Source organism: Rattus norvegicus, chromosome 1 (genome assembly GCF_021556685.1).
Source record: "Rattus norvegicus strain SHRSP/BbbUtx chromosome 1, alternate assembly SHRSP_T2T, whole genome shotgun sequence".
In the NCBI taxonomy this organism is placed as follows: domain Eukaryota; kingdom Metazoa; phylum Chordata; class Mammalia; order Rodentia; family Muridae; genus Rattus; species Rattus norvegicus.
Window position 1 is genome coordinate 95890398 of NC_141534.1, and position 26598 is coordinate 95916995.

The 26598-nt window shown below is 52.1% G+C and overlaps 1 protein-coding gene across 6 annotated transcripts in view; it reads right to left on the reverse strand.

Annotated features, from left to right (window-relative positions):
- Window positions 1-26598, reverse strand: part of Sipa1l3 (signal-induced proliferation-associated 1 like 3) — a 206769-nt gene that overhangs the window by 66537 nt on the left and 113634 nt on the right. For all 6 annotated transcript variants that reach the window (XM_087653687.1, XM_087653676.1, XM_087653683.1 and 3 more), the window contains 6 exon segments: window positions 16754-18586; window positions 14700-14830; window positions 5200-5388; window positions 4412-4586; window positions 3397-3500; window positions 348-505 (listed from right to left, as the gene is read on the reverse strand). In XM_087653687.1, coding sequence (XP_087509813.1) covers window positions 348-505; window positions 3397-3500; window positions 4412-4586; window positions 5200-5388; window positions 14700-14830; window positions 16754-18269 — 2273 coding nt within the window. In that variant the 5' untranslated portion in view covers window positions 18270-18586.

Here is a 26598-nt window from a genome sequence, read left to right on the forward strand (position 1 = left end):
GCCTTCTGTGAACTGAGCCACACCCCAACCCAATCAATTTTTACTCCCTACAGCTGGGAAGATGTTAAACTGAATGCTGCCAGAAAAGGAAGTTTCCTTCAGGACCATGGGACACCAGGCCGAGCCTTCCTGCACTGTTCCCAAGAGCCAATACATATGCGCACATCTCCCTGCGGGCCATGATGAGGTGGTTTCCCATTACTTACAGGCAGAAAATTCCAAGAAATATAGGCCCTGATGGGAACCTGGGAGCCAGGAAGAGAGGTGAGGTGGGACCTGCGACCAGGTACATCCTTCCTCAGCCTCTCAGGACCTGGCTGTGGTGGTCAGGACATTGGCAGCCATACCTATAGCAGACATTCTCAGTGCAGGGGTTATGGACTCGGACGATGATGAAGACATGCTGGAAGTGCGAGCGGATGTTCTTAGGGGTGAAAGGTAAGGCGCCGGGCTCCTGGAAGATGATCGTCACGATGTCATTCCCTATGTGCCTCTTCCTCAGCAGCTGGAAGCAGACAGGGAGGAGGTAAGGGTCACGGTCCAGCTCTAAGAATCCTACCCGGACTGCCTTGCTGGCTTCCCATGCCCACTCCCACCAGAGGGCGCATGTGAGCACCGGAGTCAGGCCTTGTCCCTAGAAGCTCAGAGCCCTTCTGGCTCCTTCTCACTCAGGGGAATGGACTAAGCCAAGAAGCCCCACACATGGCCCCCCAGCCTCTGACACAGCCTGTTCTCCTCCCACACCTGCCCGGATGCTCTCCAAACATTCCAGGAAAGCCTTCCTCTTGCAAACTGTGGGAATGGCTGTCCCCGCTGCCCGGGAGCCCATGTGGCTTCCTTCCTCCTTTACTCCTCCTGGAGGGATTTCTGTCATCCACAGCAAATCTCTAAGATCTGACATGCCCCAGCATGCCTTTCTTTGCCTTTCTGTCTTCCTTATCTGATATTTATGGCCGCATTCTGCACAAAGAGGCTCTCTCTCTCCCTGTTCCTAGTTTATCTCTTCCCATTCAGGTTGTCAGTGACAAGAAAATGGGACATTGTTTTGACTGTTGCCTGTAACCGTACCCTTAGTTCCTAGCAAAGAGCTGGACAAACTGGAGTGCTCGGCAAACCGTATTTGCTGCGGGAGAGCTCAGGATGGAGACCTGGGATCTGCTCAGGCCAATGAGTCTGACCAGAGTGCACAGGCAGGGCCAATTCTAGGAGGTGCTCTCTCCTAGACTCCCGAGAGTTGGGGTTCCAATGTCCCAGGGAGCCATGTCCTCTCCCCTGCTTCCATTTCCAGAATGGGTGTCCTCCATGGTGTCTTATTTATTTGCCAAGACTACAACTGACATCCCCGACCCCTTTTTCTCCTTTTCTGGAGGGTAGGGAAGACAGGTCTCATGCAGCCCAGGCTGGGGACTCAAACTGAGGAAGCAGCTGAGGATGATCTTCAACTCTCTATCCCCCTGCCTCACAAACAGAGTTGGCTACCATACCCCGGATTGGCCTTAAACCAAACTGGGCAGTCTCCTGCCTGAACTACGATATCCAGCCTTAGTTCTTTTTCATTTGTCCATTTTGAAACAGGGTCTTCTACGTAGCTCTGATTGTTCAGGAAGTCCTGAAGTATACCATAGTCTAGAACTCAGAGATCCACCTGCCTCTGTCTCTCCAGGGCTGGGATTAAAGGCATGTGCTGCCAAGCACAGAACCAAAGGTTTTTAAACTTAGTAATTTTTATGCATGTGTGTTTTGCCTGCACGTATATCTGTATACTAAGTGTGCCCTCAGAGGCTGGAAGAAGGCATCAGAGCCCCTGGGCGGACATTTGTAAGACACAGTGTAGATGCTGGCAAGTGACCCTGGGTCCTTTAGGAGGAGCAGCCAGTGCTCTTGAGCGCTGAGCTGTCTCTCCAGCCCTGCCTGTTAGCTTTCTAGTTCTTCATGCCTCTGAACTACATGAATGAAGTTACTAAACACAAAAATTGCTTCCTATGGCTGACCCCAAGAGGCCTACCTCCCAGTCAGATCTTAAATCTGAACCTTGCCCAAACCCTGAGTGGTAGTGACTCATGTGACTGCTTTTCATAAGATGGGAAAATTTGGTTCAGAGAAGTTAAAAGTGACCTCTGCCTTCTGTCCTGCAGGGATGAAGGCAAAAGGGTGGGACCCCCAACTTGCTTTTGACTTTGACTTTGCAGGACGAGCTTTCTCCAGGCCCTGGTACTTAGGAACAGGCCCCTGCTTCCTAAAGGTATTGGCTGCCTCGTGCTCAGGGTCTGCTCATGGAAGCACGGATCTTTCCTAGTACCCGTGCAGTATCATCAGGACCATGTTGTCAATGTGTGGAGCAAGGACCTGTGGCCTAGAGAGGTACTGTCACTTTCCTGAGATCACACAGCAAGCAGGGGACAAAGAGCTCAAATTTATGTTTAATCCCGGTGCCAATGCTCAAAGTGTGTTATTAAGACAGCCTTAGGAAATGGCCTGCATTTGACCGGTTTTGGCCTACAGAATCTACATTGTGAGCTGTCCTAGCAAATGAAAGAACAAAAACAACAAAACCAAAACCAAAACCCATGTTCTAAATTCCTAGTACTCTGGGTTCCTACCCACTAGAAAGTAGTTCCATTGTCCCGTTGGCTTCCCATGCTCAAGAGAGGGAGCTGTCACATCTGCAGTCTCCTGTAGCCCCCTTCCATAGGTGTCTACTGCTATCTCCCAGCACCCAGCCACTGAACCATTCGCCCTTTCCAGGATGGTCACGTATTTCATTCAGGCTTGGTTCGAGGGCCCACTCCCCGCCAGCCCTACTCTCTTTCCTCTGTGTGGCTGAGTGGTGAGATGAGAACGTGGACTGAGGGGTGCATCTCTGCTGTCACTAAGACGACCGGTGAGTGTAGCCACTACAAGGAGCAGTGGAGGGTGAGGACTCTCCTTCCTTTCTTTGTTCTTCGGGACAGGGTTTCTCTGTGTGGCCCTGGCTGTCCTGGAACTTGTTCTGTAGACCAGGCTGCCCTCAAATTCTAGAGCACTCTAGAATTCAAATTCAGGAGCCTCTGCCTCCTGAGCACTGGGATTAAAGGTGTGGGGTACACCATCCGGCCACAGGTGAGTGTTAAGACTGAACCTCAGGATCCAGTCATACCTAAAACCAGCCCTCTCCGAGAACTCTGGTTACACAATCCCATCTTACGCTTTGCTTACGCCAATTTGGTTTGCGTTTGGAGTAAACTCTGTTGACTCGTTTATTTTTCTCACTCTTAAAACTGGTGATGACTATCAAGAGACCCCTGGAAGGCCCTGAAAGGAGAAGGGTCAGCTGGAAGGAAGCAGAGTGGCGTGCACCAGACGGGCCTCGAATCACATCAGGCGTTGTCTGTGACAGCGGGACAGAGGGCCACTGACCTGCTGCCTGTTGTTGGGAGTATAAGGGAGCAGGGTGGAGACGTGGAACATGATCTCGTAGTCCTGGTACGTTGTGTAGAGGGAGTGGGTCCCCGTGGAGTCGGCTGGGATAGAAACAGTAGTTAGTACCACGGTCCCTGAGCCTCTGGCTTTCTGCTGTATCCCACAGGCCATCTGCCGGTTTCAAAGCTTTTACTTACCTTCGCTCTTTAAAAATGAAAGAAATGTAAGGCAATCTCCCATCGTATTAATTATTATGTTTTTAAAGGCAAAGTCTAGCTATGTAGTCCAGGCTGGCCTTAAATTCAGTCTTCCCAACTTAGCCTCCTAAGTGCTGGTAACAGCATGCGCCACCATGCCTGGTGAGTGCCTTAGCGTTTACTATCAGCCAACAAACCCTCAACGTCCTGCTATGCTCTTAAAATACTTGGCACTTAAAAGGCACCCTTCAGTACACGGTCTCCTGAGGCTCACTGCGTGTGACAGGCGGCCCTCACCTGCGTCCCTGCTCTGTGAATACACAGTCCTGTGGCACTCTGGGGTGCTCTCCAGCTGCCCATGGCTGTGCCCAGGCCTCATATCTGATGCCCACGGCACAGTGTGCAGAGCGCGTGTCTAGGAGTGCCACTGCTGAGTCACACACGAGGGGTGACTTCACACCTCCCTAGAACACTTCCTGCTGCTTCCCGAGTGGGGGCGCTGTTCATTCTGACAGTGGTGCTAGGGACCTCCCACCGGCCTGCACCCTGGCATCACCAGACCTTTGAGCTGGTCAGGCAGACAAGCAGGGGTGGCTCCTTGACATCTCAGTGGTCCCTACTTAGCAGATTTCCTGATGCTCCCCCCTTCCCCCACTTACTTATCTATCTGTCCATCTGTCTGTCCACCCGCCCATTAGCTATCTATTTTTTTTGAGACAAGGCCTTGCTCTGGAGCCCTGGCTGGCCTGGAATTCACTATGTAGGCTAGGATGACCTCGAACCCGGAGATCTGCCTCCCTGATAATCCCACTTACTCTTGACATCCAGCTGGGCGGCATACTTGGTGAAGCCCTTCAGACAGACCTTGTCGCCCAGGAGGTCCAGGAACTCCTCGAAGGCAGGGCCGGCCTCCTCGTTGTTGTACATCTCCTCCTCTGAGCTCTGGCCCGCCTTGCAGTAGAGGATGCCGACCTTGTGCTTGCGGCACAGCTGTGTGGGTGGAAGAGAGGTGTAGGTTCAAGGGGGTTCTGGCCAATGGCACATGGGGGGTCCTGAGCGCTAAGCCCCACACTGCTGGGACCTCTTGGGGACTCGATGCACGGCCCGTGGGGAAGGAACCAGTGTGCGGCATGTCCCAGAGGAACGCGGGAAGTATACACTCTGTCACCTGTCTTTGTATGGCTGTGCCAGTGTATGGTGCTCTTCAGGCAGAGCTGGGAGCTGGGGCTGGCTTCCTATAGATGACTGGGTACAGGATGAGACCCTGCCAAAGCAAAACCTCAGCTACTTGGGGTCTGCACATGTCTGGAAGTCCAAAAGCAATGCCAGGGGCTATGGACGGGCCAGATGGCAGTGAGTGGGTTTGTGTTTGTGTGCTGGCACACGTTCTTTCTCCCTCTCTCATAGAAACCTTGTGGTGTCAATCTCATCCCCAGGCTGTTTCTATGACAGTGCTCTTGGTACCCTCACAATGTGCTGATGGCTTCCTCCTGTTGCTCAGTCAGGCTTATAAGTGAGTTTGCTACTTGTTAAAAATAAACGTAGAGATGGAGACAGAAAGGGTTGCGGGAGTGGGGCTGGGGTTCCTCAGCCCCTGGCTTACCCCTTGCTCGTCGAGCTTCAGCAGCTGCTCTGTGACTTTTGGAGTGTTGAGAGCCAGTCGCAAGCAGTGGATGTTGAGCTCTGGGATGACATACTCCAGGGCATCCTTCAGGGGCAGGCCCCGCCCTGTCCCGTGCTTGGTGGCTGTAGGTGTGGCATCCTCTAGAATGGAGCCCCGCAGCGTGATGAGCTGCTCAACAGAGAGAGGAGATGGTCAGGGGTGATAGGGGCTTTGCGAGGGTCCTCCCTTCACAGACAGGTGTAGCCAGGCCCGGAGCTGCACTTCTGCAATCCTAGGTACCATGAAGGTCAAGGCTGGAGGGTTGAGGCCAAGGCTGACCTGGGATACACAGTGAGAGTCTGCCTCAATGAAAGAAAACCAGAGCTGGGTGTGGTGGGCTGTAGTCCTAGCTTTTAGGAGGTAGAGATGAGAGACTAGAAGTGTAAGATCACCCCTGGCTACAGAGTTAGTGGCTAGCTTCTCTACATGAGACCCTGTCTCAAAAAAAAAAAAAAAAAAAACCAAAAAAAACAAAAAAAACCAAAACAAAACAGGGGCTGGAGAGATGGCTTGGTGGTTAAGAGCACTGACTGCTCTTCCAGAGGTCCTGAGTTCAAATCCCAGCAGCCACATGGCGGCTCACAACCATCTGTAATGAGATTTGATGCCCTCTGCTGATGTGTCTGATGACAGCTATAGTATACTTATATAATAAATAAATAAATACTTAAAAAAAAAAAGAAACAACAACAACAAAAAAATCCCCCAAAACCCTAAAGCCGAAAACCAACCACACCTCCAAAAAGGGGAGGGGGGATGATGAGAGGGACCCTAGGAGCTTGGAGGCTGGGTATGGAGGATGGGCCAGGAATCAGATTTGCTATCTCTTTCCATGGCCCTGACGAAGGGACCATGGGTCTCTGAGCCTCAACCCTCTCTCTCTTCTGTGGGACAAAGGCAGGCAATGGAACATGAAGGGGAGGCTGAGTGAGACCGCACATCTTCCTTGGTTCAGCACACACACTGGCTGCTGCCTCCTGTGTGCCGATCCACTCTAAGCAAAGACCCTGGAGAACTGACAGGTGGGAGGGCTGGGGCAGTCTATTAGGAAGCAGGGCCCAGGATGAACCAAAGAGGCTCCCCGAGAAGGGGCCCTCAGTCTCTCCGGCGCCATCTCGAGTGGTAGACATGTCAGTGTATGCTCAGAGACCTGCCCCTCTAGGATGCTGGTGCCACTTTGCATCTTGAATTGTGGCTCCTGCTGTGGTTCAACCGGCTTCATGGAAAACATCACCCAGGTCTGCAGTTTGGTCTGGGGTGGGGCTGGACACAAGCATATGCATTTACGTGTCCTTGTGTATGTGTGTGAGAGTGTTAAACCTTTCCAGTTGCTTCTGCTGCGCTACAAAGGTTGAGAATACTTAGTCAAAGGCCACCTCGTGCCTCTTCCCTTCTTCCTCAGATGTTACTACCTCCCAAGTGGTTCCTAAAGCTGACCACATGACCAATTCCAGGAAATGAAACGTGAGAATCCTGTCTGCCAGGACTTTTTTTTTTTCCTTTTCTTTTTTTTCGGAACTGGGGACCGAACCCAGGGCCTTGCGCTTGCTAGGCAAGCGCTCTACCACTGAGCTAAATCCCCAACCCCCTGCCAGGACTTTTTACTGGCCCACATTTTCTTGCTGGGGACAGTAGTGCAAAGATGAGCCCCCCGCCCCTGCCGTCTTTCCCCCTCGGCTGTCCCAGAAATCACTGAGTACACCAGGCTGGCCTAGAACTCAGAGATCCTTCAGTCTTCCGAGAGCTGTGTTCATTTTATTTTTTTAAGACAAAGTCTTGCTATGTAGCCTAGTCTGAACTTGCAGAGACCCTGTCTCAGTCTTCTGAGTACTGTCACTATAGGCAGGCAGCACCAAGATGCCTTAAGAGACTACCATTGCCATCTAGTACAATCTACATATATGTAGATACCTGGTGTATGGCCACCGTGATTAGGCTCGGGTATGGACCCTCAGGGTCAGTGTCTTCCTGCCTGTTTGGAGCTTCCCGAATCTCGCATTGTAGCTGTTTTGTCAGGAGTGTGTTGGGGGCTGTGACGGAATCGTGGCCTGCTAGGGAGTGCTATGATCCGGATCCCAGGGTGCAGCTGGCAGTTACTGTTCTCCTGTTATCTGGCTTCCTGCTCTACCTGAGTCAGGATCTCATGTAGCCCAGGCTGGCCTCAAGTTCCTGACTCCTGCTTCTCCCTCTTGAGTGCTGAGACTATAGGCAAGTACCACCATGCTTGGCTTCTTTCTCTCTTTTTGAGATAGGGTCTTATTCTACAGTCTAGGATGGCCTTGAACTTGAGATCCTTGTCTCAGCCTCCCAAGCCCCGGAGTGACAGGTGTAGCCGTTGTTTACTGCTTTGTGTGTTCTCCTTCTCCATCCTTTTCCACCCTTTCAACCCTCTACCACTAGATAAGAGAGAAAAAAGGATAGAGGGGAAAGAGAAGAGCCCCTGAATAAAGTCAGGGGTGAGAGGGGCGCAACATTATCATCAGACTGCTTCCTGCTGATTGGGGGGGGGGTTCCTTGGGGGCAAGTTTGATCTTCCCCATCAGGATGTCTAATTTCTTCTTCCTGTTTCTTCTTTGTGCACAACTATTTAATAAACGACCAACAATCAACTAATAATCCACCCGAAGGAGCAACCAACAACCGACACCCATAACCCACCTCGGGGCCCTAGCATTTATATGTGCCCTCTGAAAAGCCCCCAGAATTCCAAAGGTCACACATTTGCAGAAACTCTGTGGCTGGCAAAATCACGCCCCTGCTAGAGCACGAGGCAAATCACAGTCAGCTGCTGTGGACGGTCTGAAGCAGCCCCACATATCCCACACCTGGGAGTAAAACAAAAACAGACTTTTATAATATTTCTGTGTTTTAAAGAAACCGAAATTCTAAAATTGTCACTCAGGCAGCTTGCCACTGTGCCCGGCTTGGCGTCTTTCTCTGAAGGGTGTGCGTGTGGGACGCCAGTGTGTTGTGCGGAGAGGATGAAGTCTGCACTGCTGTGGATTTTCATCCTTCCCAGTGCTCAGCACAACTGCTTCCAGGACTTGACAACTGAGAATGGCACTGCTGGGGACAGCCACAGACGCACCTCTCGGTGCCCACAAACACATTTCCTTTTGGGTTTATACCCTGGAGACAAGCTGCTAAATCATTCAGACATGCTAATCTTCAGTTTTACCCAAAGTGCCAAGTAGTTTTCCAAGTGGTTGTTCTGATCTACACCGCTAGCCCTGAGAGCCCCCATAGCCTCGTCCTCTTGACAGTTCTGACCACCAGCTTAGGCCAGGCTCTGGGCCAGCAGAGTAGGTGGTAGCTGCATCAAGAATGCACAGAAAGATACCTGAAATACCACAAGAAAGAAAAAGGAAAACCCTCCCCCGGGGCCTGTTCCACGCACCCCAAACCTACTTGGTGCTGCCCCTTAAACACGAAAAGATGATCGGTGTTAACTGTAAAAACACAGTCTCCTAAATCAATGGGCACACAAAGCAGCAAACACATGCCACGGTTTTGCTGCCAGGCATGCAGCCCACCCTTGCCAAACAAGACCCAGGCAAGAGGTGTGTGGAAGGAACGGAGTGAGCTCATGGTTGGGAGTTCCACGGTTCTGACCGTGCTCCTTGACACACACACACCTCTCTTATCGAGAGTAAAGCAAGCGTGAAACATGGGGAGCAGTGATGGCGTCAGGGGTTTGGCTCTCCCGTCTGGTTGGCCTTGGGGTTGTGCGCTTCCTTAATACAACCACAGGACCGGCATCTTTGTACCCTACTGATGCTGCTCCACAGCGCTCTACGCTGGAGAGCCAGTGTGGACCAAGAATCCTCTGACCTTCAGTGCTGCCCGCTTGCAAACCTCCCGGCTCTCCTTCTGGCGGGGGGAGGAGAAGCAGGGCACTGACAGGTCATGAGAAGCTGCCTCGCTCCTCCCTGCCTTGGTCCTCTGTCACTTCCCGCTGGCCCCATCTCTTGGTCTCCCCGCCCTTGTCCCACTGCCAGCCCATTTTCTCCATAGCAGCCTGAATCAGATCTTCTGTGAGCCCTCTGACATCTGGTATCCCTTTGCTGAGGGTGACAGACCAAGTGAGCTGTAGAAAGGACACCGTGCCACACAAGCAGAGGGCCTATCTGTGAGTCAGGCCCATGACCGAGCCATGAACAGGTTGGCTGCTCTTTGTGCTGGGTGGTAGGTCCCTTCAGGGACTTTAGGGAGGGCACTTGGCACTCTCAGCCTGTGTTTCTGATCCCCAGCTTCGCTTTCTCCCTAGCGCTGCAACCCTGAGCAAACTGCTGAATTTCGCATCCCATTCCCCATTTCCTCCCTCCCTCCCTTCTTAGTTTTTGAAACTGGTTCATGGAGCGCAGGCCCCCAACTCATGCGGCTCCCAGGCACCAGGACTGCAAGGGTCACCCACCACATTCTATTTAGGGTAGATTTTTACTGATAGAGTTCTGCTATGTCCAGTCCTGGCTGGCCTCCAACTTTCGAGATTTCCACTTTGGAGCCTCTCACCTCACTGCCTTGTTGACAAAATGGGAGTAAGAATGTGACCTTGGCCAGGTGTGGTTGTGCACACCTGCAATTCAAATATTCTTGGAAGCCTAATAGGATGGAGAGCTCAGGCCAATTGGGCCAGCTGAAGGATACGGTAAGGAAGCTCACACAGAGCTCACCACTGTATCTGAAATACAGTGAGAGCTGGGCAGACCAAATAGCTAAGCCCAGAACCTTAAGGAGAAGGCTATGGTCACCACCCACTTCTCCTCAATAGGACAAGTTAGAGATCTGGGGAGGCACATACAGGAAACCAGATGTGCCGATCCCACCCACAACAGAATTACACTTTTTCCCTTCACTTTGTAAGACCTTCCCCTTTACTTTGCATACTATGTATGGACTAGGTATTACATACACATATACAAAAAAGTAAAAACCAGACTCCTAAGCCTCCCAAAGCTAAGGCCTAACTGGGCACAGCAGTGTATGCCTGCAGTGCCAGCGCCTGGGAGGCTAAGGGCTGGGACTGTGAGTTCCATGCCAGCCTTGGGCAGTCTGTCAAAGACTCCCACTTGCTAGGCTGAAGGAGTGCACTGGGCCAGATGGTCCAAGGCTGGCTGGGGCACCCCATGTGTCATCTAAGCAGTTACTGGCATGGGGCAGCCAGTGCTCAGGTGTGTAGTGCCTCAGCCCAGCCCCGGGTATGCTTCTGCCTCAGTAGGAAGCTTGGCTCTGCCAATACTCATATGCCATCTGCTGAGAGACATGGGCCCACTGGAGCCTGTCTGCTTGGTGGCTAGGGGTGGGCATCTAGGACAGACCAGCCGGCTGGCTTGGAAAACAGCCTGGGCCCCATGCTCTGGTTTGTAGGGGCGAGAGGTGTGGTTGTGTGGACAGGAAGATGGAGCTCTGTCTAGTTCCCCGGCATGGCCCCGGCCTCCTGGAAGAGTTATAGTTACGACAGGCTGCTAGTAGGATGGTAGGATCTGCCACTCAGAGCTCTTCCTGTCCTGAAGTCTTTGTGGCCACTTCCCAGCCTCACTAGGAGTCAGGAAGACCCTCTCCTCACCTCACTAGGAAGTCAGGTCACAGCTCCAAGCCTGTTTTACAGAGGAACAAACAGAAACACATGGAACCTGTCCAAGTCATGGGGCACTGAAGGAGGGCACTGGCCAGGCAGCCCAGAGCTGTGTGATCCTAACTCAGCCCAAAAGATCCTGGTGGTGGGAGTGGATTGGAGCAGGGCATCCAGGCTTTAACACTGGGTGACCTTGGAAAAGTAATTCTCTGGCTCCAGTGTCCTCATCTGTGGACACGGTGGGATGAGATGATAATGGGACCTCTGTGGTAAGAGCTGAGAGAAACCGCTGGGGCAACGTACCTGAAACACTGAGATTAGTGCCCGGCAGCAATGTGTGTTTAGACTTTAGTGTAGGTTTCTAGGCTGCTGGCACAAAATGGGGACTGTGTGACTCTCTGCCCTGCCCCCGCCATGGGAAATGAGGTGAGGCGAGCCTTGAAGTCAATGCTTCTCTTCCAACTCCAGATGATGGGAGGTCAGGCCTGAAGGCCTTACAGGGTAGCTCTGCAGGGGCTGGGGCCAGGGCTGGGTCTGCAGGTGAGGGCAGACAAAGGCTGCATGGTGAGTGTGTGTGTGTGTGTGTGTGTGTGTGTGTGTGTGTGTGTGTGTTTGTGTGTGCGCGTGCACACATGCGTTTATGTGCTGAAGCTCAGGCTGGACTTGAACTGATGGCAGTCCACCTGCTTCAGACTTCTGAGTGCTGCAGTTAGAGCTGTGAGCCACCACACCTGCTCCCTGAGCTCCCTGGCCATTTCAGAGGTGCCTCCATCAACCATCCTGTCTGAAGATCTGACCCCCTGCCTCTGCCACCCATTTCCCTGCTGTGTCTTCCACCTTACCATGCCTACCTGGCATGGGCTATGAGGGTGCCTTGTGTAGCACTGCTGCTGTCTTCCCCCAAGAGAGCAGCCTTCAGGCCACTTTGCTGCTTTGGTTGCTACTGTACTCCCAAAGCACAGCCTGGGGCTGTGAGGTGACCGAGTCTTGGTGGGATGGGCGGCCATGAGCCAAGGGCAGCATGGAACAGCTTCAAGTTATCAGACGAGATCGGGCGCGTTCAGGGTGGTATGGCCGTAGACAGCTTCAAGTTATCAGACAGGAGCCAGAGCAGAGCAGTCACCCCTGGCCTGCTGAGGAAGCACTAAAGTGCCATGGCCCTCAGTGCACGTGACATGATGTCATTTATCATTCTAGGGGGTGAAGAGTGATGGTTTAGCATTTAGGAGCACTTCCGTACGCCAGGCACGGAGGCGCACACATTTAGTCTCAGCACCTGAGAGGCAGAGGCCTCTATGAGTTCAAGGCCATTCTGGTTTATATAGGGAGTTCCAAGCCAGCCAGAGCTGCACAGTGAGACCCTGTCCAGATAGGATTAGATAGACTGGATTAGATAGACAGACAGACAGACAGACAGACAGACAGACAGACAGATAGATAGGAAGACAGAAAGAATAAAGAAGAAAGAAAGAAGCACTTATAGAAGCCTCAGGTGCCATTGTCTATAACCCCAGTCCCTGGGGCTTCAATGTCCTCTGACCTCCATGGGCATTGCATGTGTATGTAAATGAACTCTTTCATCATGAACATGCCCGGTGTGGAGCAGGGAGAGGGCTGACCTGTGTCAGGTGACTGAGGCAGCTGAGTGGGATGGCCAGAGGATGGAGGACAGAGAGCTACTTGGCCCCGCCCATTCCTGGAAGGTCCTGACAGTTCTGTACCTGCTGCTCTGTCATAAATGAGGGTGAAACTATGGGCTGATGTGAGCCAGCCTGGGCGAAGGAGTGAGGCCCACACTGCGGTGCTAAGCCTGTTTGCCGCCACTGCCACTGTGAGAGCATGCATTTCTCATGTACGCGCACAGGCTTTGTCACTTCACCAGCATTTGCTCACATGTCTGAAGCTGGGTGAACTGTCACCTCACATTCTGCCTCAGTGATCAACTGGCCAGAAAGGTGAGCAGAAGGAGAGAGGGGCTGGCTAAGACACGGGTAGAGACCACCTGCAGTCTGGGCATGTGATTTTGGGGCCCGCTCTCCTCAATTGACACAGAGCCTGTGTCATCCAGTTGAAAGCCTCTGATGGGTGGGTTGACTGTTCTCATCTGTCTGCCAGGAGGAGCTCCCAAACCCGGCCGGCCCCAAACTCCAAGTCCATGGCAAGAGTATCATGCTGGGTTTTTAATGCCGGCGTGAGGCCTGGCATACGGGATCCTGGTGTGTGGGCCTGTATCAGTTGGCAGCCGCCTCTCTAGAAATGCCACCTTTAGGGACAGCTGGGGATCAGACTCAGAGACAGGGAGCGGTAACTCAAACCTCCTTTCTGTTGGATGTGGTAGTGCACGTCCAGAATCTCAGTGTTCAGAAAGTGGAGGCAGGAGGATCAGGAGCTCAAGGCCAGCTTCAGATACACAGTGAGTGGGAGGTCAAATTAGACTGCATCATACACGCTCTCAAGAGCACACCCAGAAAAACACAGAAATATTACAAGAACGTGCTTTACGTTTAATCCCAGGTATAGGGACGTGGGGCTGCTTCGGACTGTCTATGGCAGCTGACTGATTTGCCTCGTGCTCTAGAAGAGGCGTGGTTTTTCGAGTAGCAAATAGTTTCAGCGACTGTGTGACATTTGGAATTCTGGGGACTTTTCTGAGGGTACATAAATGATAAAGCCCCAATAGGCGGGGGGGGGGGGGAGTGGTTGGTTGTTGTTGGGGGTGGTGGTGGGAGTGGTGGCTGCAGTCATGCTCAAAGAGGAAACAAAAGGAAAGAAATTAAGGAAATTAGGTTTCTAGACACCCCCTCCTCAACACATACTCTATTCTTTCTCCCCTATCTACTGATAGGGGGTGAAACCAGCACGGATAAGGGGTGAGAAAAAGAACCCACAAAGTAGCAAAAGACCAGCTGCACCCAGGGAACTGTCGATCTCAGTGTGAGGGTGGCGCTAGCCCTCAGGTGGATTGTGTCCTAGATCTGGCTGCATATCTTTCTCACCCTCTGTCACCCCTGTCGGTGCCTGGCCCAAGGTGTGGGCGTGGGATCCATGGAGAGCCAGTCGGGGATCCTGCAGAAGTGAATCATCCTTCTGTATAGAAAGCTATCAGGATCTAGAAGGCCTGGACTGAAGACAGTTTGCTGGTGACAGAAGAGAAGGGTGGCGGAGCCAACAGGGCTGAGCGAAGAAGAGTTGAGTTCTGCAGTCTCGCAGAAGACTGGGTCAATCTGTGCCCGGAGCAGGGTCCATCCCTCACCGATAGTGACAGAGATCAGTGAATCTCTGTGACTTTAAGCCAGCTTTTAAGTCAGAAATGCATCCTGTCACAAACCACTTGTGTTGGTGTGAGGGTACAGCAATATGCCTTCTCCCCATTGTTGGAGCTAAGCTTTAATCAGGGATGGTTGGGCAGGACAGTGGAATTCTTAGCTGAGAGGAACAGGCTTGTTGGGAGAGGTTGAAGCTGCTTAGCCTGTCAGGGCTTGTTGCTATGCCCCAGGCCTGCTCAGACTGAGACTTGAAGTCTTCCTTAGTACCTGAGTCCTAGAAAGATCCCTCTCCTTCCTCCTCAACCGTGTCTTTTCCTCTTATGCTCACTGGAATCAGTCTCTTGAAAATAGATTTGGTGACCCTGAGCTTTGAAGTCACCTGCTAGGTTCGGATCCTGGCCTGGCTTATTTGCTACAACTTATGTGATTTCTGAGGATCAGTTTTCCCCTCTGTAAAATGGACAGACTCACAGAATACTGGACCTCTTATGAGATGTGGCAAGGAAGTTTGGCCTGGAACTTGGTAGAACCAGGACATGGAAGCGGGAAGGGTTTATGGCTCCTGTTTACCCAGCAGGCATGTTGGCATCGGGCCCTACCTCTCGAGTCCGGAAGATTATCCTGTACTGGTACTGAGGTCCGTGGTCCTTATGATCCTCCAGCTTCTCCCGCTTGATACTCACGGCCACTGGCCCCAGCTTTTCATCCACGCCAAAGTAATTGGCGTGCTCTGAAAAGGGAGAGCAGGAAGTGTGGTCAGATGTCTGGAAGGAGAGGGCACAGCCCCATGGCAGCCTGTCTGTGGGGTGATGGGAGCGGGGATAAGGCAGTCTCACATAAAATTTATGAATCAAAGGTCAACAGAGAAACCCTGAAGTTTGATCAAAGCTGGGATTTCTGTACGGGTAAAGTCACAGGCCTCCCCTGAGCCCCAGGGCTGTCATCTGAGGAACAGGGACTCAGAGGTTATTCAGAACTGGTGTGTGAGAGTGATAGGTCATCAACCCAGGGCCACAGGGATTAATCCTGGCTCTGTTAATGGCTTGCCTGGTTTAGCTCCCATTAGCCGTTGTGGAGCAGTTAAGCCCTGAGCCTAGGGAGTCTCCTGCCAACACAAATTCTGGGTTGAGATTAGATGTGTGGCCCCAGCCAGGTCACATGATGAGGTTCTTAGCAGTCAAATGCGCTTAACTCAGCAATGTGAGGATTAACTGAGTTAGCACAGCGCCAGGCTGGCACACAGCAAGCACGCGGCTTAAATGCTGGCCATCAGTAGCCCAGGACCTCAGAGGAGTTCAGGACCCTGAGACACAGATCCCTAAGTCATGCCCGTATCTAACCAGGCTTCTACAGATCCACGTAATGGGAATGCTGAGAGTAACAGTCAAAAATAAGACAAGGGGCCAGCTTTCTGCTCTCCCCTTTCTCCTACACAAGCCGCCGAGCATTCTACCAGGGAACAGTTCTTTCTGATATCCAACCCTAGTGGGTTAGGGTTTGTTTTGTTGTGGTTGCTGTTGTTAAGATGGCGGCAGCAGCCTGCATGATTCTGGTTCAGGGTCTTCCTGTTGTAATCAGCAAAAATTCAAAAACACAACAGATAACGGACTGCTTTTTGTCCTCACCCTGGTATTCTGTATATTTAACTGACAGTTCCCATTTTTAGATGCTCCTGGGCGAATCTAAGGCTAACCCAAAATAATGGGTGCAAACCAATGAGGACAGCATCAGTACTAATAATGCACACTGTATTCCGCAGGTGAGAGTTTCCTCCTGAGGACGCCACAAATTGCTGTTGGTTTTTCTACCTATGCACAATGCCCAGCATCGCAGAAATCCCAGGAGATGGTCAGTGCCCAGTAAACATTAAATCAACCACAAGCCTCTGTGGCTACAAAGAAGTTAATTTAGAAAAGCTACTTTAAACATTTTGGGGCTTAGACAAGGTCATACTATACCATTCTGTGTTGTCTTTGCAAGTGCTTATGTAGACTAACCAGGCCTCACACTTGGAATCCTCCTGCCTCAGCCTCACTACTGGGATTCACCTGTGCATCACCACACCTGGAGGGACATGACTATCTGCCCCCATACCTCTACTTTCTCTCCTTTTTGAGGCAGGGTCTTACTGTGTAGCTCAGCTCTACCTCAAACTGAAGATCCAGCTGCCTTGGCCTCCTGAGGGCTGGAATTAAAGATATGCGCCAACATCAAACAGCCCTTTCGCCCCTTAGGCTCTTTCCATCTTGGGATCCCACGCTACTGACATGGAGCCTCAAAGCCTCCATTCTGCTGGCCATCAATTTCACCCCTTTACCATTCATCTCAGTGCTATTCTGGAGGGGGTACAGGATCCACTACAATGGATCCTGTACCACTGAGATCAGTCCCATGAGATCAGTCTCAGGGTGAAATCTCTCATAAAGTCAGCAAGCTATCGGACAGACACTCCAGTCCACGGTCTGTCTGACTGCAGAGACCACTCTGAGCCCTGTGGACGACCTAGCTCACATCTGCTATACCTGACAAGACCCATTTATTATTTGTTTGGTGGCGCTGGGGCCTGAAACGAGGGCCGAGTGGGAGATGGGGTCAGATGGATGTAAGCAGGGGGTGTGTTTCAAAGACAAGCCGGGGCCCAGCCACTCATCACCTTTGCCCACAAAGTAGTCCTGGTAGTAGCGAGCGCCCAGGTCCACGTGCTCGATGCTGTACTGCCTGGGCCGGCTCTGTGTCCTCTGCTGCTCCTTGGGCACCTCCAGCACCGAGATGCTGGCATTTGTACGGTGGGTGCTCAGGGCGGGCTCAGCCATGTGGGCCTCGCTGCTGCCCCCTGGGGAACCCACGGAGGCCCTGGAGAAGCTGACATTGCGCTCTCGCTCCCCGCCAATCTCATTGCGGAAGTGCGGGCAGCTAAGTAGCAGGTCGTTGCTATTGTCGTCGCCCAGGTCCTGCTCCAGGTTCTCTTTGCAGTTCAGATCCTCCGTGCTGGTGAAGGTCGGGTCCAGGGTCCCCAGGCTGTGGGCCCGTGATGCTGTGAGCGCCACCATAGCTGAGGCGGCAGAAGCCGCTGAGGCCCCTGTGGTGGTGTTACGCCTCTGGGCCACCGACACCCTGTTGGCCGCTGCCTCGTTGAGGTCGAACAGCATGCTCTGCACGTCAAAATGGGCAAAGCTCTTCTGGCAGACCCATGGTCTGCTGGCTTCTGGGGGGCTTCGGCCTTCCTCAGTCTCTCCCAGGGGTCGCCCCACTTCCCCCTCTGGTTTACTGCTCCTCAGTTTCCTGAAGATGGACGAGTCCACAGTGTCCCCACTGCCCAGGCCCCGCACCGGTTTCTTCCGGGCCTTCTCCTTCTCCTTGAGAGGCTGTAGACTCTGGAGACTATCTTTGGTAGGCTGGCCATTGCGGGGGTCTCCCTTAGCTCCACAGCTGCCCCCTGAGAGGGCGCCGGGATCCACCCGCAGGAGCTCACTGAGGTTCTGGGAGCCCCGAGCCTCTGGCTGCTCGCTGCGGAACTCATTGAGGATGTCGAAGAAACTCTGCTCTGGTACGCCCTGCACGTCGATGGAGGACGTGCTGCCATACTCTCGGAAGAGGGGCAGCACCCCCGGGTGCCGGGTCCCCCTCGGGTCTCCGGGTTCCTCTACATCACACTCACTGAGGGTGATCTCGCTGCTGCTCCGATGCCGAAGAGGGAGGAAGGCCCGGCCAGGGGACCGTGGCCACCCGTCCTGGAATTCTACATCTTTGGACCTTCTCCTGGACAGTCGGTGGAAGGCTCTGGATCCTGAGGAAGCTGGGGTGCTGGAGGGGAGCTGTCCATTCTGTAGGTTCCTCATGGAATGGGCTACTTTGGTGGTCTTCACACCATCTGTGTCCTGTGAAGGGCTGGGGTTGCTCTGTTCTCTCAGGGCATCTCGCTTGGGCGGCCAGTCAGCCACTCTGGCCCGCACTCCCATCTTGGGCATGGCAGGGGTGGTGGGGCTAGGGCGGGTAGTGGCGGTGGCTGGGCTCTCACCAAGAGGCTGGGACATGCTGCCATTCTGGGCCCAGAATCCCATGGGAGTGTAGTCCCTGGGGTGGGGCCCAGGGAGGATATCAGTGCTCCTGGCCCCACAGCTGGTTGCCAGGTCCACACCATCATTAGGAAGAGGCCGATAGGTGGTCATAGTCCTCGGGCACTGGAGTGCTGCTGCCCCTGGAAGTTGAGCTGCAACTCTATGGGGTCCCCTGGCCCTCAGCCATTGTTCAGGCCTGCCAGTCCTGGGACAAAGGGTGTTGGCCCCCGAAAGTGCACTTGAAGGTTGTGAGCCTGCAGAGTCCAGTTCTTCACCATCGCTGTGGACAGCAGCGCAGATGCAGCCTCAGGAGGCAGGTATCATGGGGGTGGGGGGTGGGGGGCTCCAGATGCAGTGGCTCAGTGGGGCGGAGAGCATGGAGGCTTCAGGCCATGGCCTGTGGGTGCTGGAGACGTCTTCTTGGCCATCTGCAAGGGGAGAAAAGAAACAAGTGAGGTGAGCAGAACGCTGCTGCCCAGAGGCAGGGGATGCGGCTTCTCCTGATGGCGAAGACAGCTTTACTCGTTTGAAGACTCGTTATTATGGAGTCTTGTCTGCCTGCTCTCTCCTTTCCTTTCTCAGACAGGGTCAAGCTATGTAGCTTTGAACTTGTAGAGATTCTCCTGCTTCTCCCTCCCGACTGGGTGCTGGGATTACAGGAGGACAGCGCTGTGCTGAGCAGGAGTTAAAGGCAGAGGAAGGACGGTGATGGGGCCGCATCCCCAGCTCCAGCATCCCCAGCTCCAGCATCCCCAGCTCCAGCACCGTTAGGGCCTTGCCACTCCTGTTTCACCTATTCACTGGTCCTGGGCATTGACCCCGAGGCCTGTGCATGCCAGGCAAGCGCTCTGCCACTGAGCTATACCAACGGGCACGAGCTCATTCCATCCACAAATACTTTACAGTTCACAATGCTAGTAGACGAGGTCTTTGTGTGTTTTTTTTTTTTTTTTAAGATTTATTTTATGTATGTGAGTACACTGTAGCTGTCTTCAGACACACCAGAAGAGGGCATCAGGTCACAACAGATGGTTGTGAGCCACCATGTGGTTGCTGGGAATTGAACTCAGCACCTCTGGGAGAGCAGTCAGTGCTCTTAACCACTGAGCCATCTCTCCAGCCCAGTAGAAAAGGTCTTAAAAACAAAACAAAACAAAACACTACGGTCTCATTTCATACCCACCAAAGTTCACAGGAATTCATTATTAGCCCATAATACTCTGTCCGCCCCAAGTCCTGGTCTGTCATCTCAAAGGGCCTTTTGTTGAGCTGGTCTGCCCAAAAGAGGACCCAAACAAGGTCCTCAGTGCTCTGGTGGATGCTCTTCCTGTCTCACCCGCTCCGTCACAGCCATCTCCCCTACTTCCCATTTCCCTCCGGGCTTAAGAATACACCTATTAGGGCTGGAGAGATGGCTCAGTGGTTAAGAGCACCCGACTGCTCTTCCAGAGGTCATGAGTTCAAATCCCAGCAACCACATGGTGGCTCACAACCATCTGTAAAGAGATCTGATGCCCTCTTCTGGTGTGTCTGAAGACAGCGACAGTGTACTTATATATAATAAATGAATAAATCTTAAAAAAAAAAATACACCTATTTCTCTACCTCACAAATGGTTTCCTACCCCGTGTGGATGGGAACCACTGGTAGGTCCTAGTATCGTAAGAAGAGGCAGGCAGGCTTGGCTCCTCATGCACACCACTGTGTGCTCTCAGGACCGCAGGGATGTGTCTCCTGTCTGTTAATGAACCCACTGCTTCTCCTGCCCAGAGCCTTGCATATGCTAACAGGCACTCTACTGCTGAGCCCAACCAGACCCGAACTTTCATCTGACACTTCTCTTCTTTTTTAAGACATGCTTTCTTCCCCCCCCCCCCCCCCCCGGAGCTGGGGACCGAACCCAGGGCCTTGCGCTCGCTAGGCAAGCGCTCTACCTCTGAGCTAAATCCCCAACCCCCAAGACATGCTTTCACATGTAGCTTGGGTTTGCTTCTTGTCATGCTCCTGCCTCAATATCCTCTGGAGTCCTGGGACTGCAGGAATGCTGGGATTAGAGGTGTGTTCCACCGTGCCTGGCTAGTTTTGCGTCGACTTGACACAACCTACAGTTATTAGAGAGGAGGGGGCCTCAAGAAAACGCCTCCGATAGACTTGGCTGTGGGCAAGCCTACAGGGCCTTTTCTTAGTGATCAATGCGGGAGGGCCCAGCCCGCTGTAGGTGGTGCCATCCCTGGGCTCGTGGTCCTGGTGTCTAAAAAAAAGTAGGCTGAGCAAGCCACGAGGAGCAAGCTGATAAGCAGCTCCCTCCGTGGCCTCTGCTTCAGTTCCTACCCTCACTGGTTTTGGTAATGAACCATTAACTGCGAGTGAAATAAACCCTTTCCTCCCCAAGTTGTTTGGTCATCATGCTTCTTCACGGCTAGAGAAACCCCAAGAGGGGAGCATTACTGAGAAACTGCAAGGGGTGTCCACAAAGTCGAAGGTGAGTTGGACATGGGTAGGGAAGCTGGGTTGCAGCCTCTGGTGACTGGTAGGTCCCACAAGATGGAGATGTTCACATCCGCTTATGGACTGACTCTACTATTAAACCAGCAGTTCGGGAACACGGGGGGTGCTTCTTCCCAGGACGGCTGTGCAGAGCTGTGCTCAGTAGGGCGTTGTGTGGCCCTTGTACTGCACAGAGGCAGACTTTTTCCTCTGATGTTGGCACACTGGGGCTGTGTGAGACAACTGGAGGCTAAGCAGGGAACCTGAGCTGCTGTGGTGTGTACCTCCTGCCAGATGGGCTCTCCTGATGGTGTTTGGCTCCGGTTCTGTGGACGCTTTTAATCGAACCTTGCTGTAAATACACGCAGATGTTCTACAGGCCTGAGGCGCTGTAAACATCTCCCCAGGCGTGCGACTGGGTCTCTCTGTGCTGTTCTGAGCTGAGTGGTTCCCCAGCCTCTGGAGCGTGTCGAGTGTGCTCCATGCAAAATAAACAACCCCCAAACCCCCCAGGTCTTCCGGATGGGGAATCCAGTTAGGAGAGAGGCGTGGTGTGCGCCTGTGAATCCAATGGCCAGGCTCCAACTGTGGTGTGCCGTGGCCCAGTGACTGACAGTACCCCACTCTCACCGTGAAGTGGGGAAATTCTTGCTTCCCGTCTCCTTCCAGGCTGAGCATTCCAAACTCGAAAATCTGAAACATATTAAGTGTCACGTGGGCATCGTGACACACGCCAACCCCAGCCTTGAGAGGCAGAGGTGGTGAGGATATTAAGTTCAGGGACACCCTTGGTTACACAGAGTCCAAGGTCACTCCTGACAGCATGAGATCAACCTTCCTTCTTCCCTCATTTTAAGGTTTAAGTGCCAATATGACGTAAATGGAAACTTTCTCTGATGATTTCTAGTAGGTTTAAGTGCCAATATTTATGACTTCCCCTGATGACTTCTGGTCCCAAGCATTCTGGACTCCATTTGTACTCCCATTCTTCCAGGAAGTTTTGGGGGAACTTTGTCCCACTCCCTCCCACCCCCGCATTATGAACACAGGCAAGGTCTGCTGAATTTGGGGGAGAGGAGGTGGTGCATCTCAAACCGCAGTATACCTGGGTCTGTAGAGTGTCGCTCAGTAGCAGGGACACTGGCTTGGCTTTTCCTGGGACTCTGGTTCCCTCTGGCTGGTGCTCCCAGTGGTTCTGTGAGTTACTCAGTGACTCTCTCTGACTGAGATCACCAAGCTTCTCTGGATTCTGGGACCACATACCAAGAAGAGAACTGGGGAAGTGTGAGTGGAGCAAAGGCTGGGCAGGCCCAGGGTCAGCAAGGCAGAAGAGAAAGGCAGTGGTTAAAAGTCAGCAGGACCTGCTGGGTGAAAAGTGTGGTGGTTTGAATAGGTATGGCCCCATGACTCAGGCGTTGGAATGCTTGGCCCATAGGGAGCGCCATTATTAGGAGGTGTGACCTTGTCGGAGGAAGTGCGTTACTGCGGAGGTGGGGGGGGGCAGGTTTTGAGGTCTCATCTGCTTAAGCTATGCCCAGAGTGACACACAGTCTCTCCTTGCTGCCTGCCAGATCAAGATGTAGAACTCTTGGTTCCATCTCTAGCACCATTGTTGGCCTGTATGTGGTTATGGTTCCTGTCTTGATGATCATGGACTAAACCTCTGAAGTTGTAGTAAGCCAGCCCCAATTAAATGTTGGCCTTTACAAGTGTTGCCTTGGTCATGGTGTCTCTTCACAGCCATAAAACCTGAAGATTGGGGGTTGGGGATTTAGCTCAGTGGTACAGCGCTTGCCTAGCAAGTGCAAGGCCCTGGGTTCAGTCCTCAGCTCTAGAAAAATGAAAAAAACAAAACAAAACAAAACAAAACAAAACAACAAAACCTGAAGATAGAAATTGGTACCAAGAGTGGGGTACTGTTGGGACAGGCCTAACTGTTTTTGTTTGGAGGATCATGGATTTTGAGACTTTGGAATAGGAAAGCAGTGGGATGCGTTAAGGGGGGCTCAATGGGCCACCTTAGTAGGAACAGGGAAGAGAGTGGTGCTAAGGATGATCTCAAATGTGTGTGGGGTGGGGAGGCTGGCTCAAGAGGTTCCAGAGGAGAATTTAGTATTCTGTCTAAAGACCATTCATGTGATATTTTGGTGCTTTTTTGTCCTTGTCCAAAGAGTCTATCAAAGGCTAAGGTAAAGAGATTTAGATGAATTATAATAACAAAGGAAATCTCAAAACAACCCTGTATAGACTCTGATCTGAGTGAGGTTCATTCTTATGGAGAGAGTTTTGATGAAATGGAGCAAGCTAACCAAGGAAATATACAAAATGTATAGTTCAATGATTAAAGGGGCATTAGGAAATGGAATGGAGTTAAATCCCGTGTTAAGGGATATTAAATGGAATTAAGGGAGTAGAGACCTTGGGGCAAAACCTCCCACTCAGCTAAGCTTCCACTTTGTGAAAGAGAATTAGAGAAAAGCTTAGGTCTGGGTGTGGTGGTACATGCTTCTGATCCCAGCACTCAGGAGACAGAGGCAGCAGATATCTGAGTTCAAGGTCAGCCTGATCTATAGAGCGCATTCCAGAAGAGCCAAGCTTAGGCAGTGAAGTAAACCATCAAAACCAGAAAGCTGGTGAAGATGTACTTTAACAAGGAGGCCATGTTCCAGTCCCAGCAAGCAGTAGAATTTGGCAGCTTTGACCATGTAGAATCAAGAATAGAAGAAAGAGGTTATGGAATCCCTTCCATGACTAAGGAAAGGTGCTGAGGTCAGGTGTGTGGCAGGAATGTCCCTACATGGAGGCCTAGAGAGGCCATTGCATGAAGCTGTGAGGGTGAAGCCTAGACTGCCCTGGAGACCTCAAGTTGTTGGCGATGCCAGAGCAGTAGGATGCCTGCCAGGGAGAGCTGCTAATGGGAGTGGAACCAGCCGGAGAGAGAGAAGTGTGTTGCAGGCAACAAGGCTGAAAGGAGTTGGAGAACTGAACAGTGCTCTGACATCAGACAAGGAGATGCAGAGTTTGGAGTTTGCCCAGCTGGTTTTCAGTTTGTTTTGGTCCAGTATTTCCTTACTACAATGCCTTTTGGAATGGTAATATACATCCTGTGCCATTATATGGTGGAGGCACATTATCTGGGTTTTTTTTTGTTTGTTTGTTTTGTTTTTGTTTTTGATCTCATAAGGGAATAGCGCTAAGGGATTGCATGAATTTCTGAAGAGACTTTGAACTTTGGACTTTTTAAACAATGTTAAGACTGTGATAGACTATGAGGATTTTTGAAGTTGGACTAAATACATCTTGCAATATGTTTTAACTACAAGCCTATGGGGGCCAAGGGGTGCAATGTGGTGGTTTGAATAGGTAAGGGCCCCACAGACTCATGTGTTTGAATGCTTGGCCCATAGGAAGGAGCACTGTTAGAAGGTGTGGCCTTGGTGGAGGAAGTGCGTCATTGCAGAGGCAGGCTCTGATGTCACACATACTCAAGCTATGTCCAGGGTGACACACAATCTCTCTTTGCTGCCTGCTTGACCAGGATGTAGAACTCTTGGTTTCATCCCCACCATGTCAGCCTGTATGCACCACGGTTCCTGCCATGATGATAATGAACTAAAGCTCTGAAACTGTAAGCCAGTCCCAACTGGGGACAAATTTTGTCCTTTACAAGAGTTGCCTTGGTCATGGTAGCTCTTCATAGCGATAAAACCTTAAGACAGCAAGTGGCCAGACTTCATCAAAAGGTCGAAATGAGGATGCAATTATTTCCAAAGTAAGGGCCCAGGGATGGCGGCTCTAGTCCTGGTTAGAGAGATAGGGCTGTGACATTAGGTGTGTCTTATTCTTTCTGCCTACAGCTTTTGTTGTTTCATGGTCAGGAGCTGGTGGGCCTTGCTCCATACTGAACCTCCAAGACTCAGGCAGATAGGAGACTTTCCGGGAGCATCCTTTGACCTCAATCCTTCCATATCATTGGGTAGAATGAGGTCATGTGGCCAATTTCAGTTGCAAGGAAAACAGGGAGAGACAGAGCGGTACTGTGGTTGTCCTGACTGCCTGTGGGCCAGCGGAGATTAGAAGAGCAGATAGTCAGCGGTCAGTCTGTGTTCCCACTGCCACTCGTGAAGTCTGGGGCTCAAAGAGTGTGAATGTTCCTGATGAGGCCTTCAAATCTTAGGGGCAGTATAGCACAAGGGTGATCCTCTGTGGCTATGCATCCCACATGCAATTCTCTGATCCGTCCCAGTCTCTTCCCCAGTAGCAGACCAGGTTTCCTTTGTGGGCCTCTGCCTACCTGCCTGTCCACAGTGGCTCTGTGCTCTGCTCAAGAACAACCCATGTACCCAGTCTGGTCCACTAACACCAGTGAGGTCTGTCCGGAATGCTAGAGCTGAAGGCTGCAGTCACCTTTTGGCCATGAGAGGAGAACGATCCGTGAAAGAAGGAAGCTAAGAGTTAGAATTCGAAGGTGCTTGTCATGATTTGAGGCTCTACACCAAGATGGGCGTGAAGCCAGTCCCGTCCCACTTCCCCAATGAAGATTTCAGTCTTAGAACAGACTTTTCCGCGAACAGAGGCAGCACGTGCAGCAGCAGCTGCGGGGACGGCCGTCTTCCTGTGGGCCGGGTTCCTTCCTAAGCACCTGCCATTTGCTAACTGCTTTTTGCTGAGCCTCACAACCCCACAGGACAGCTTTCATCACCACCTCCATTTTACAGATGAGCGAACAGGAGCAGACAGATGAAGCCATGTGCCCAAGGCCAGGACGTCCGAGCCCAGCTCTTGATCCCTGATTTGGACTTGAGCCTTAACCCTTCCTGCAGTCACAGGCGACACGCTGGACTCTGCAGCTTCCATTTCCCCCGTGGGAAGAGACAGACAGATACTTCTAGATCCAACCATTTTGCTCTTCGGCTGCTTATGATGTCCCTGGGAGCAACTTGCTCGCACTGCAGATAGAACCCTTCCTTATCTCCGTCCGTAGTCAGGACGGCTAAGCTTTGCTGCAGTAACAAATGACCCCAGATATGCGGCAGGGCACTCGCACATAGGTGCACATATGTCACAGGCTGGCTGATGGCTCTGCTTGTGTCACCTTGGCTTCCAGCGCAAAGTGGCTTTGCCTGAGGTGATGACCCAAGTTCAGAGGAAAGAGGAGTGGCAAGAACATGTCATGACCCTTAAAGCCTCCTGCTTCGGAGCGATACTCCACTCCATGGGCTGAAGTCACACGGCCAGCACTGATACCAATGGGGTGGGTCACCAGAGAACTCAGTACAGAAGGCAGCTGCATCTGAGTTGAAAGGCACCCCCTACCCCCAAAAATGGCTAAGGTTGGGCCTATCCATGCCATCCTTCCTATAGGCCCTCCCTCCCCTCTCTCCAGCCCTGAGGATCCTCCACAGCAGTCCAATCCTCCCTGGACCCACAGGCCTGGTCTCAGTTGCAGTAACTTCTCTGTGGACAGCTAGCTTCAGCCGTGGTGTTCTTCCTACTACAGTTCAGACTGCCCTAGTGACCTCAGACAGAGGACAGAACTCAATGATGTCACCTTAGCCCTTGTGCTTTCACTGGCTGAGGCAGGAGGACTGTGAGTTTACAGCTAGATTGGCTACACAGTGAGCTTCTGCCTCAAACAGAAGAAGCAAGCGTTACAATGTTCCAGTCACGTGACCCGTGCATTCCCTGTACCAGCTCTGAACATGTGAAACCATCGCTGAATCAATGCATCCCTCCATCCCCTTTTTGAGACATGGTCTCTGAGTAGCCCAAGCTGACCTCAAATTCCTAATCCTCCTGCCTCAGCCTCCCAAGTGCTGGGATTTCTACAGAAGTCCACCACTGCTCCCAGCCTAGACTTGATACTGTTGACTTGTCTTGCGCTTCTCTAAATCACTGCTATAGGTGTGAGGAAACAGCTCTGAGGGGAACAAAGAGGAGTCAGGGAACCAAG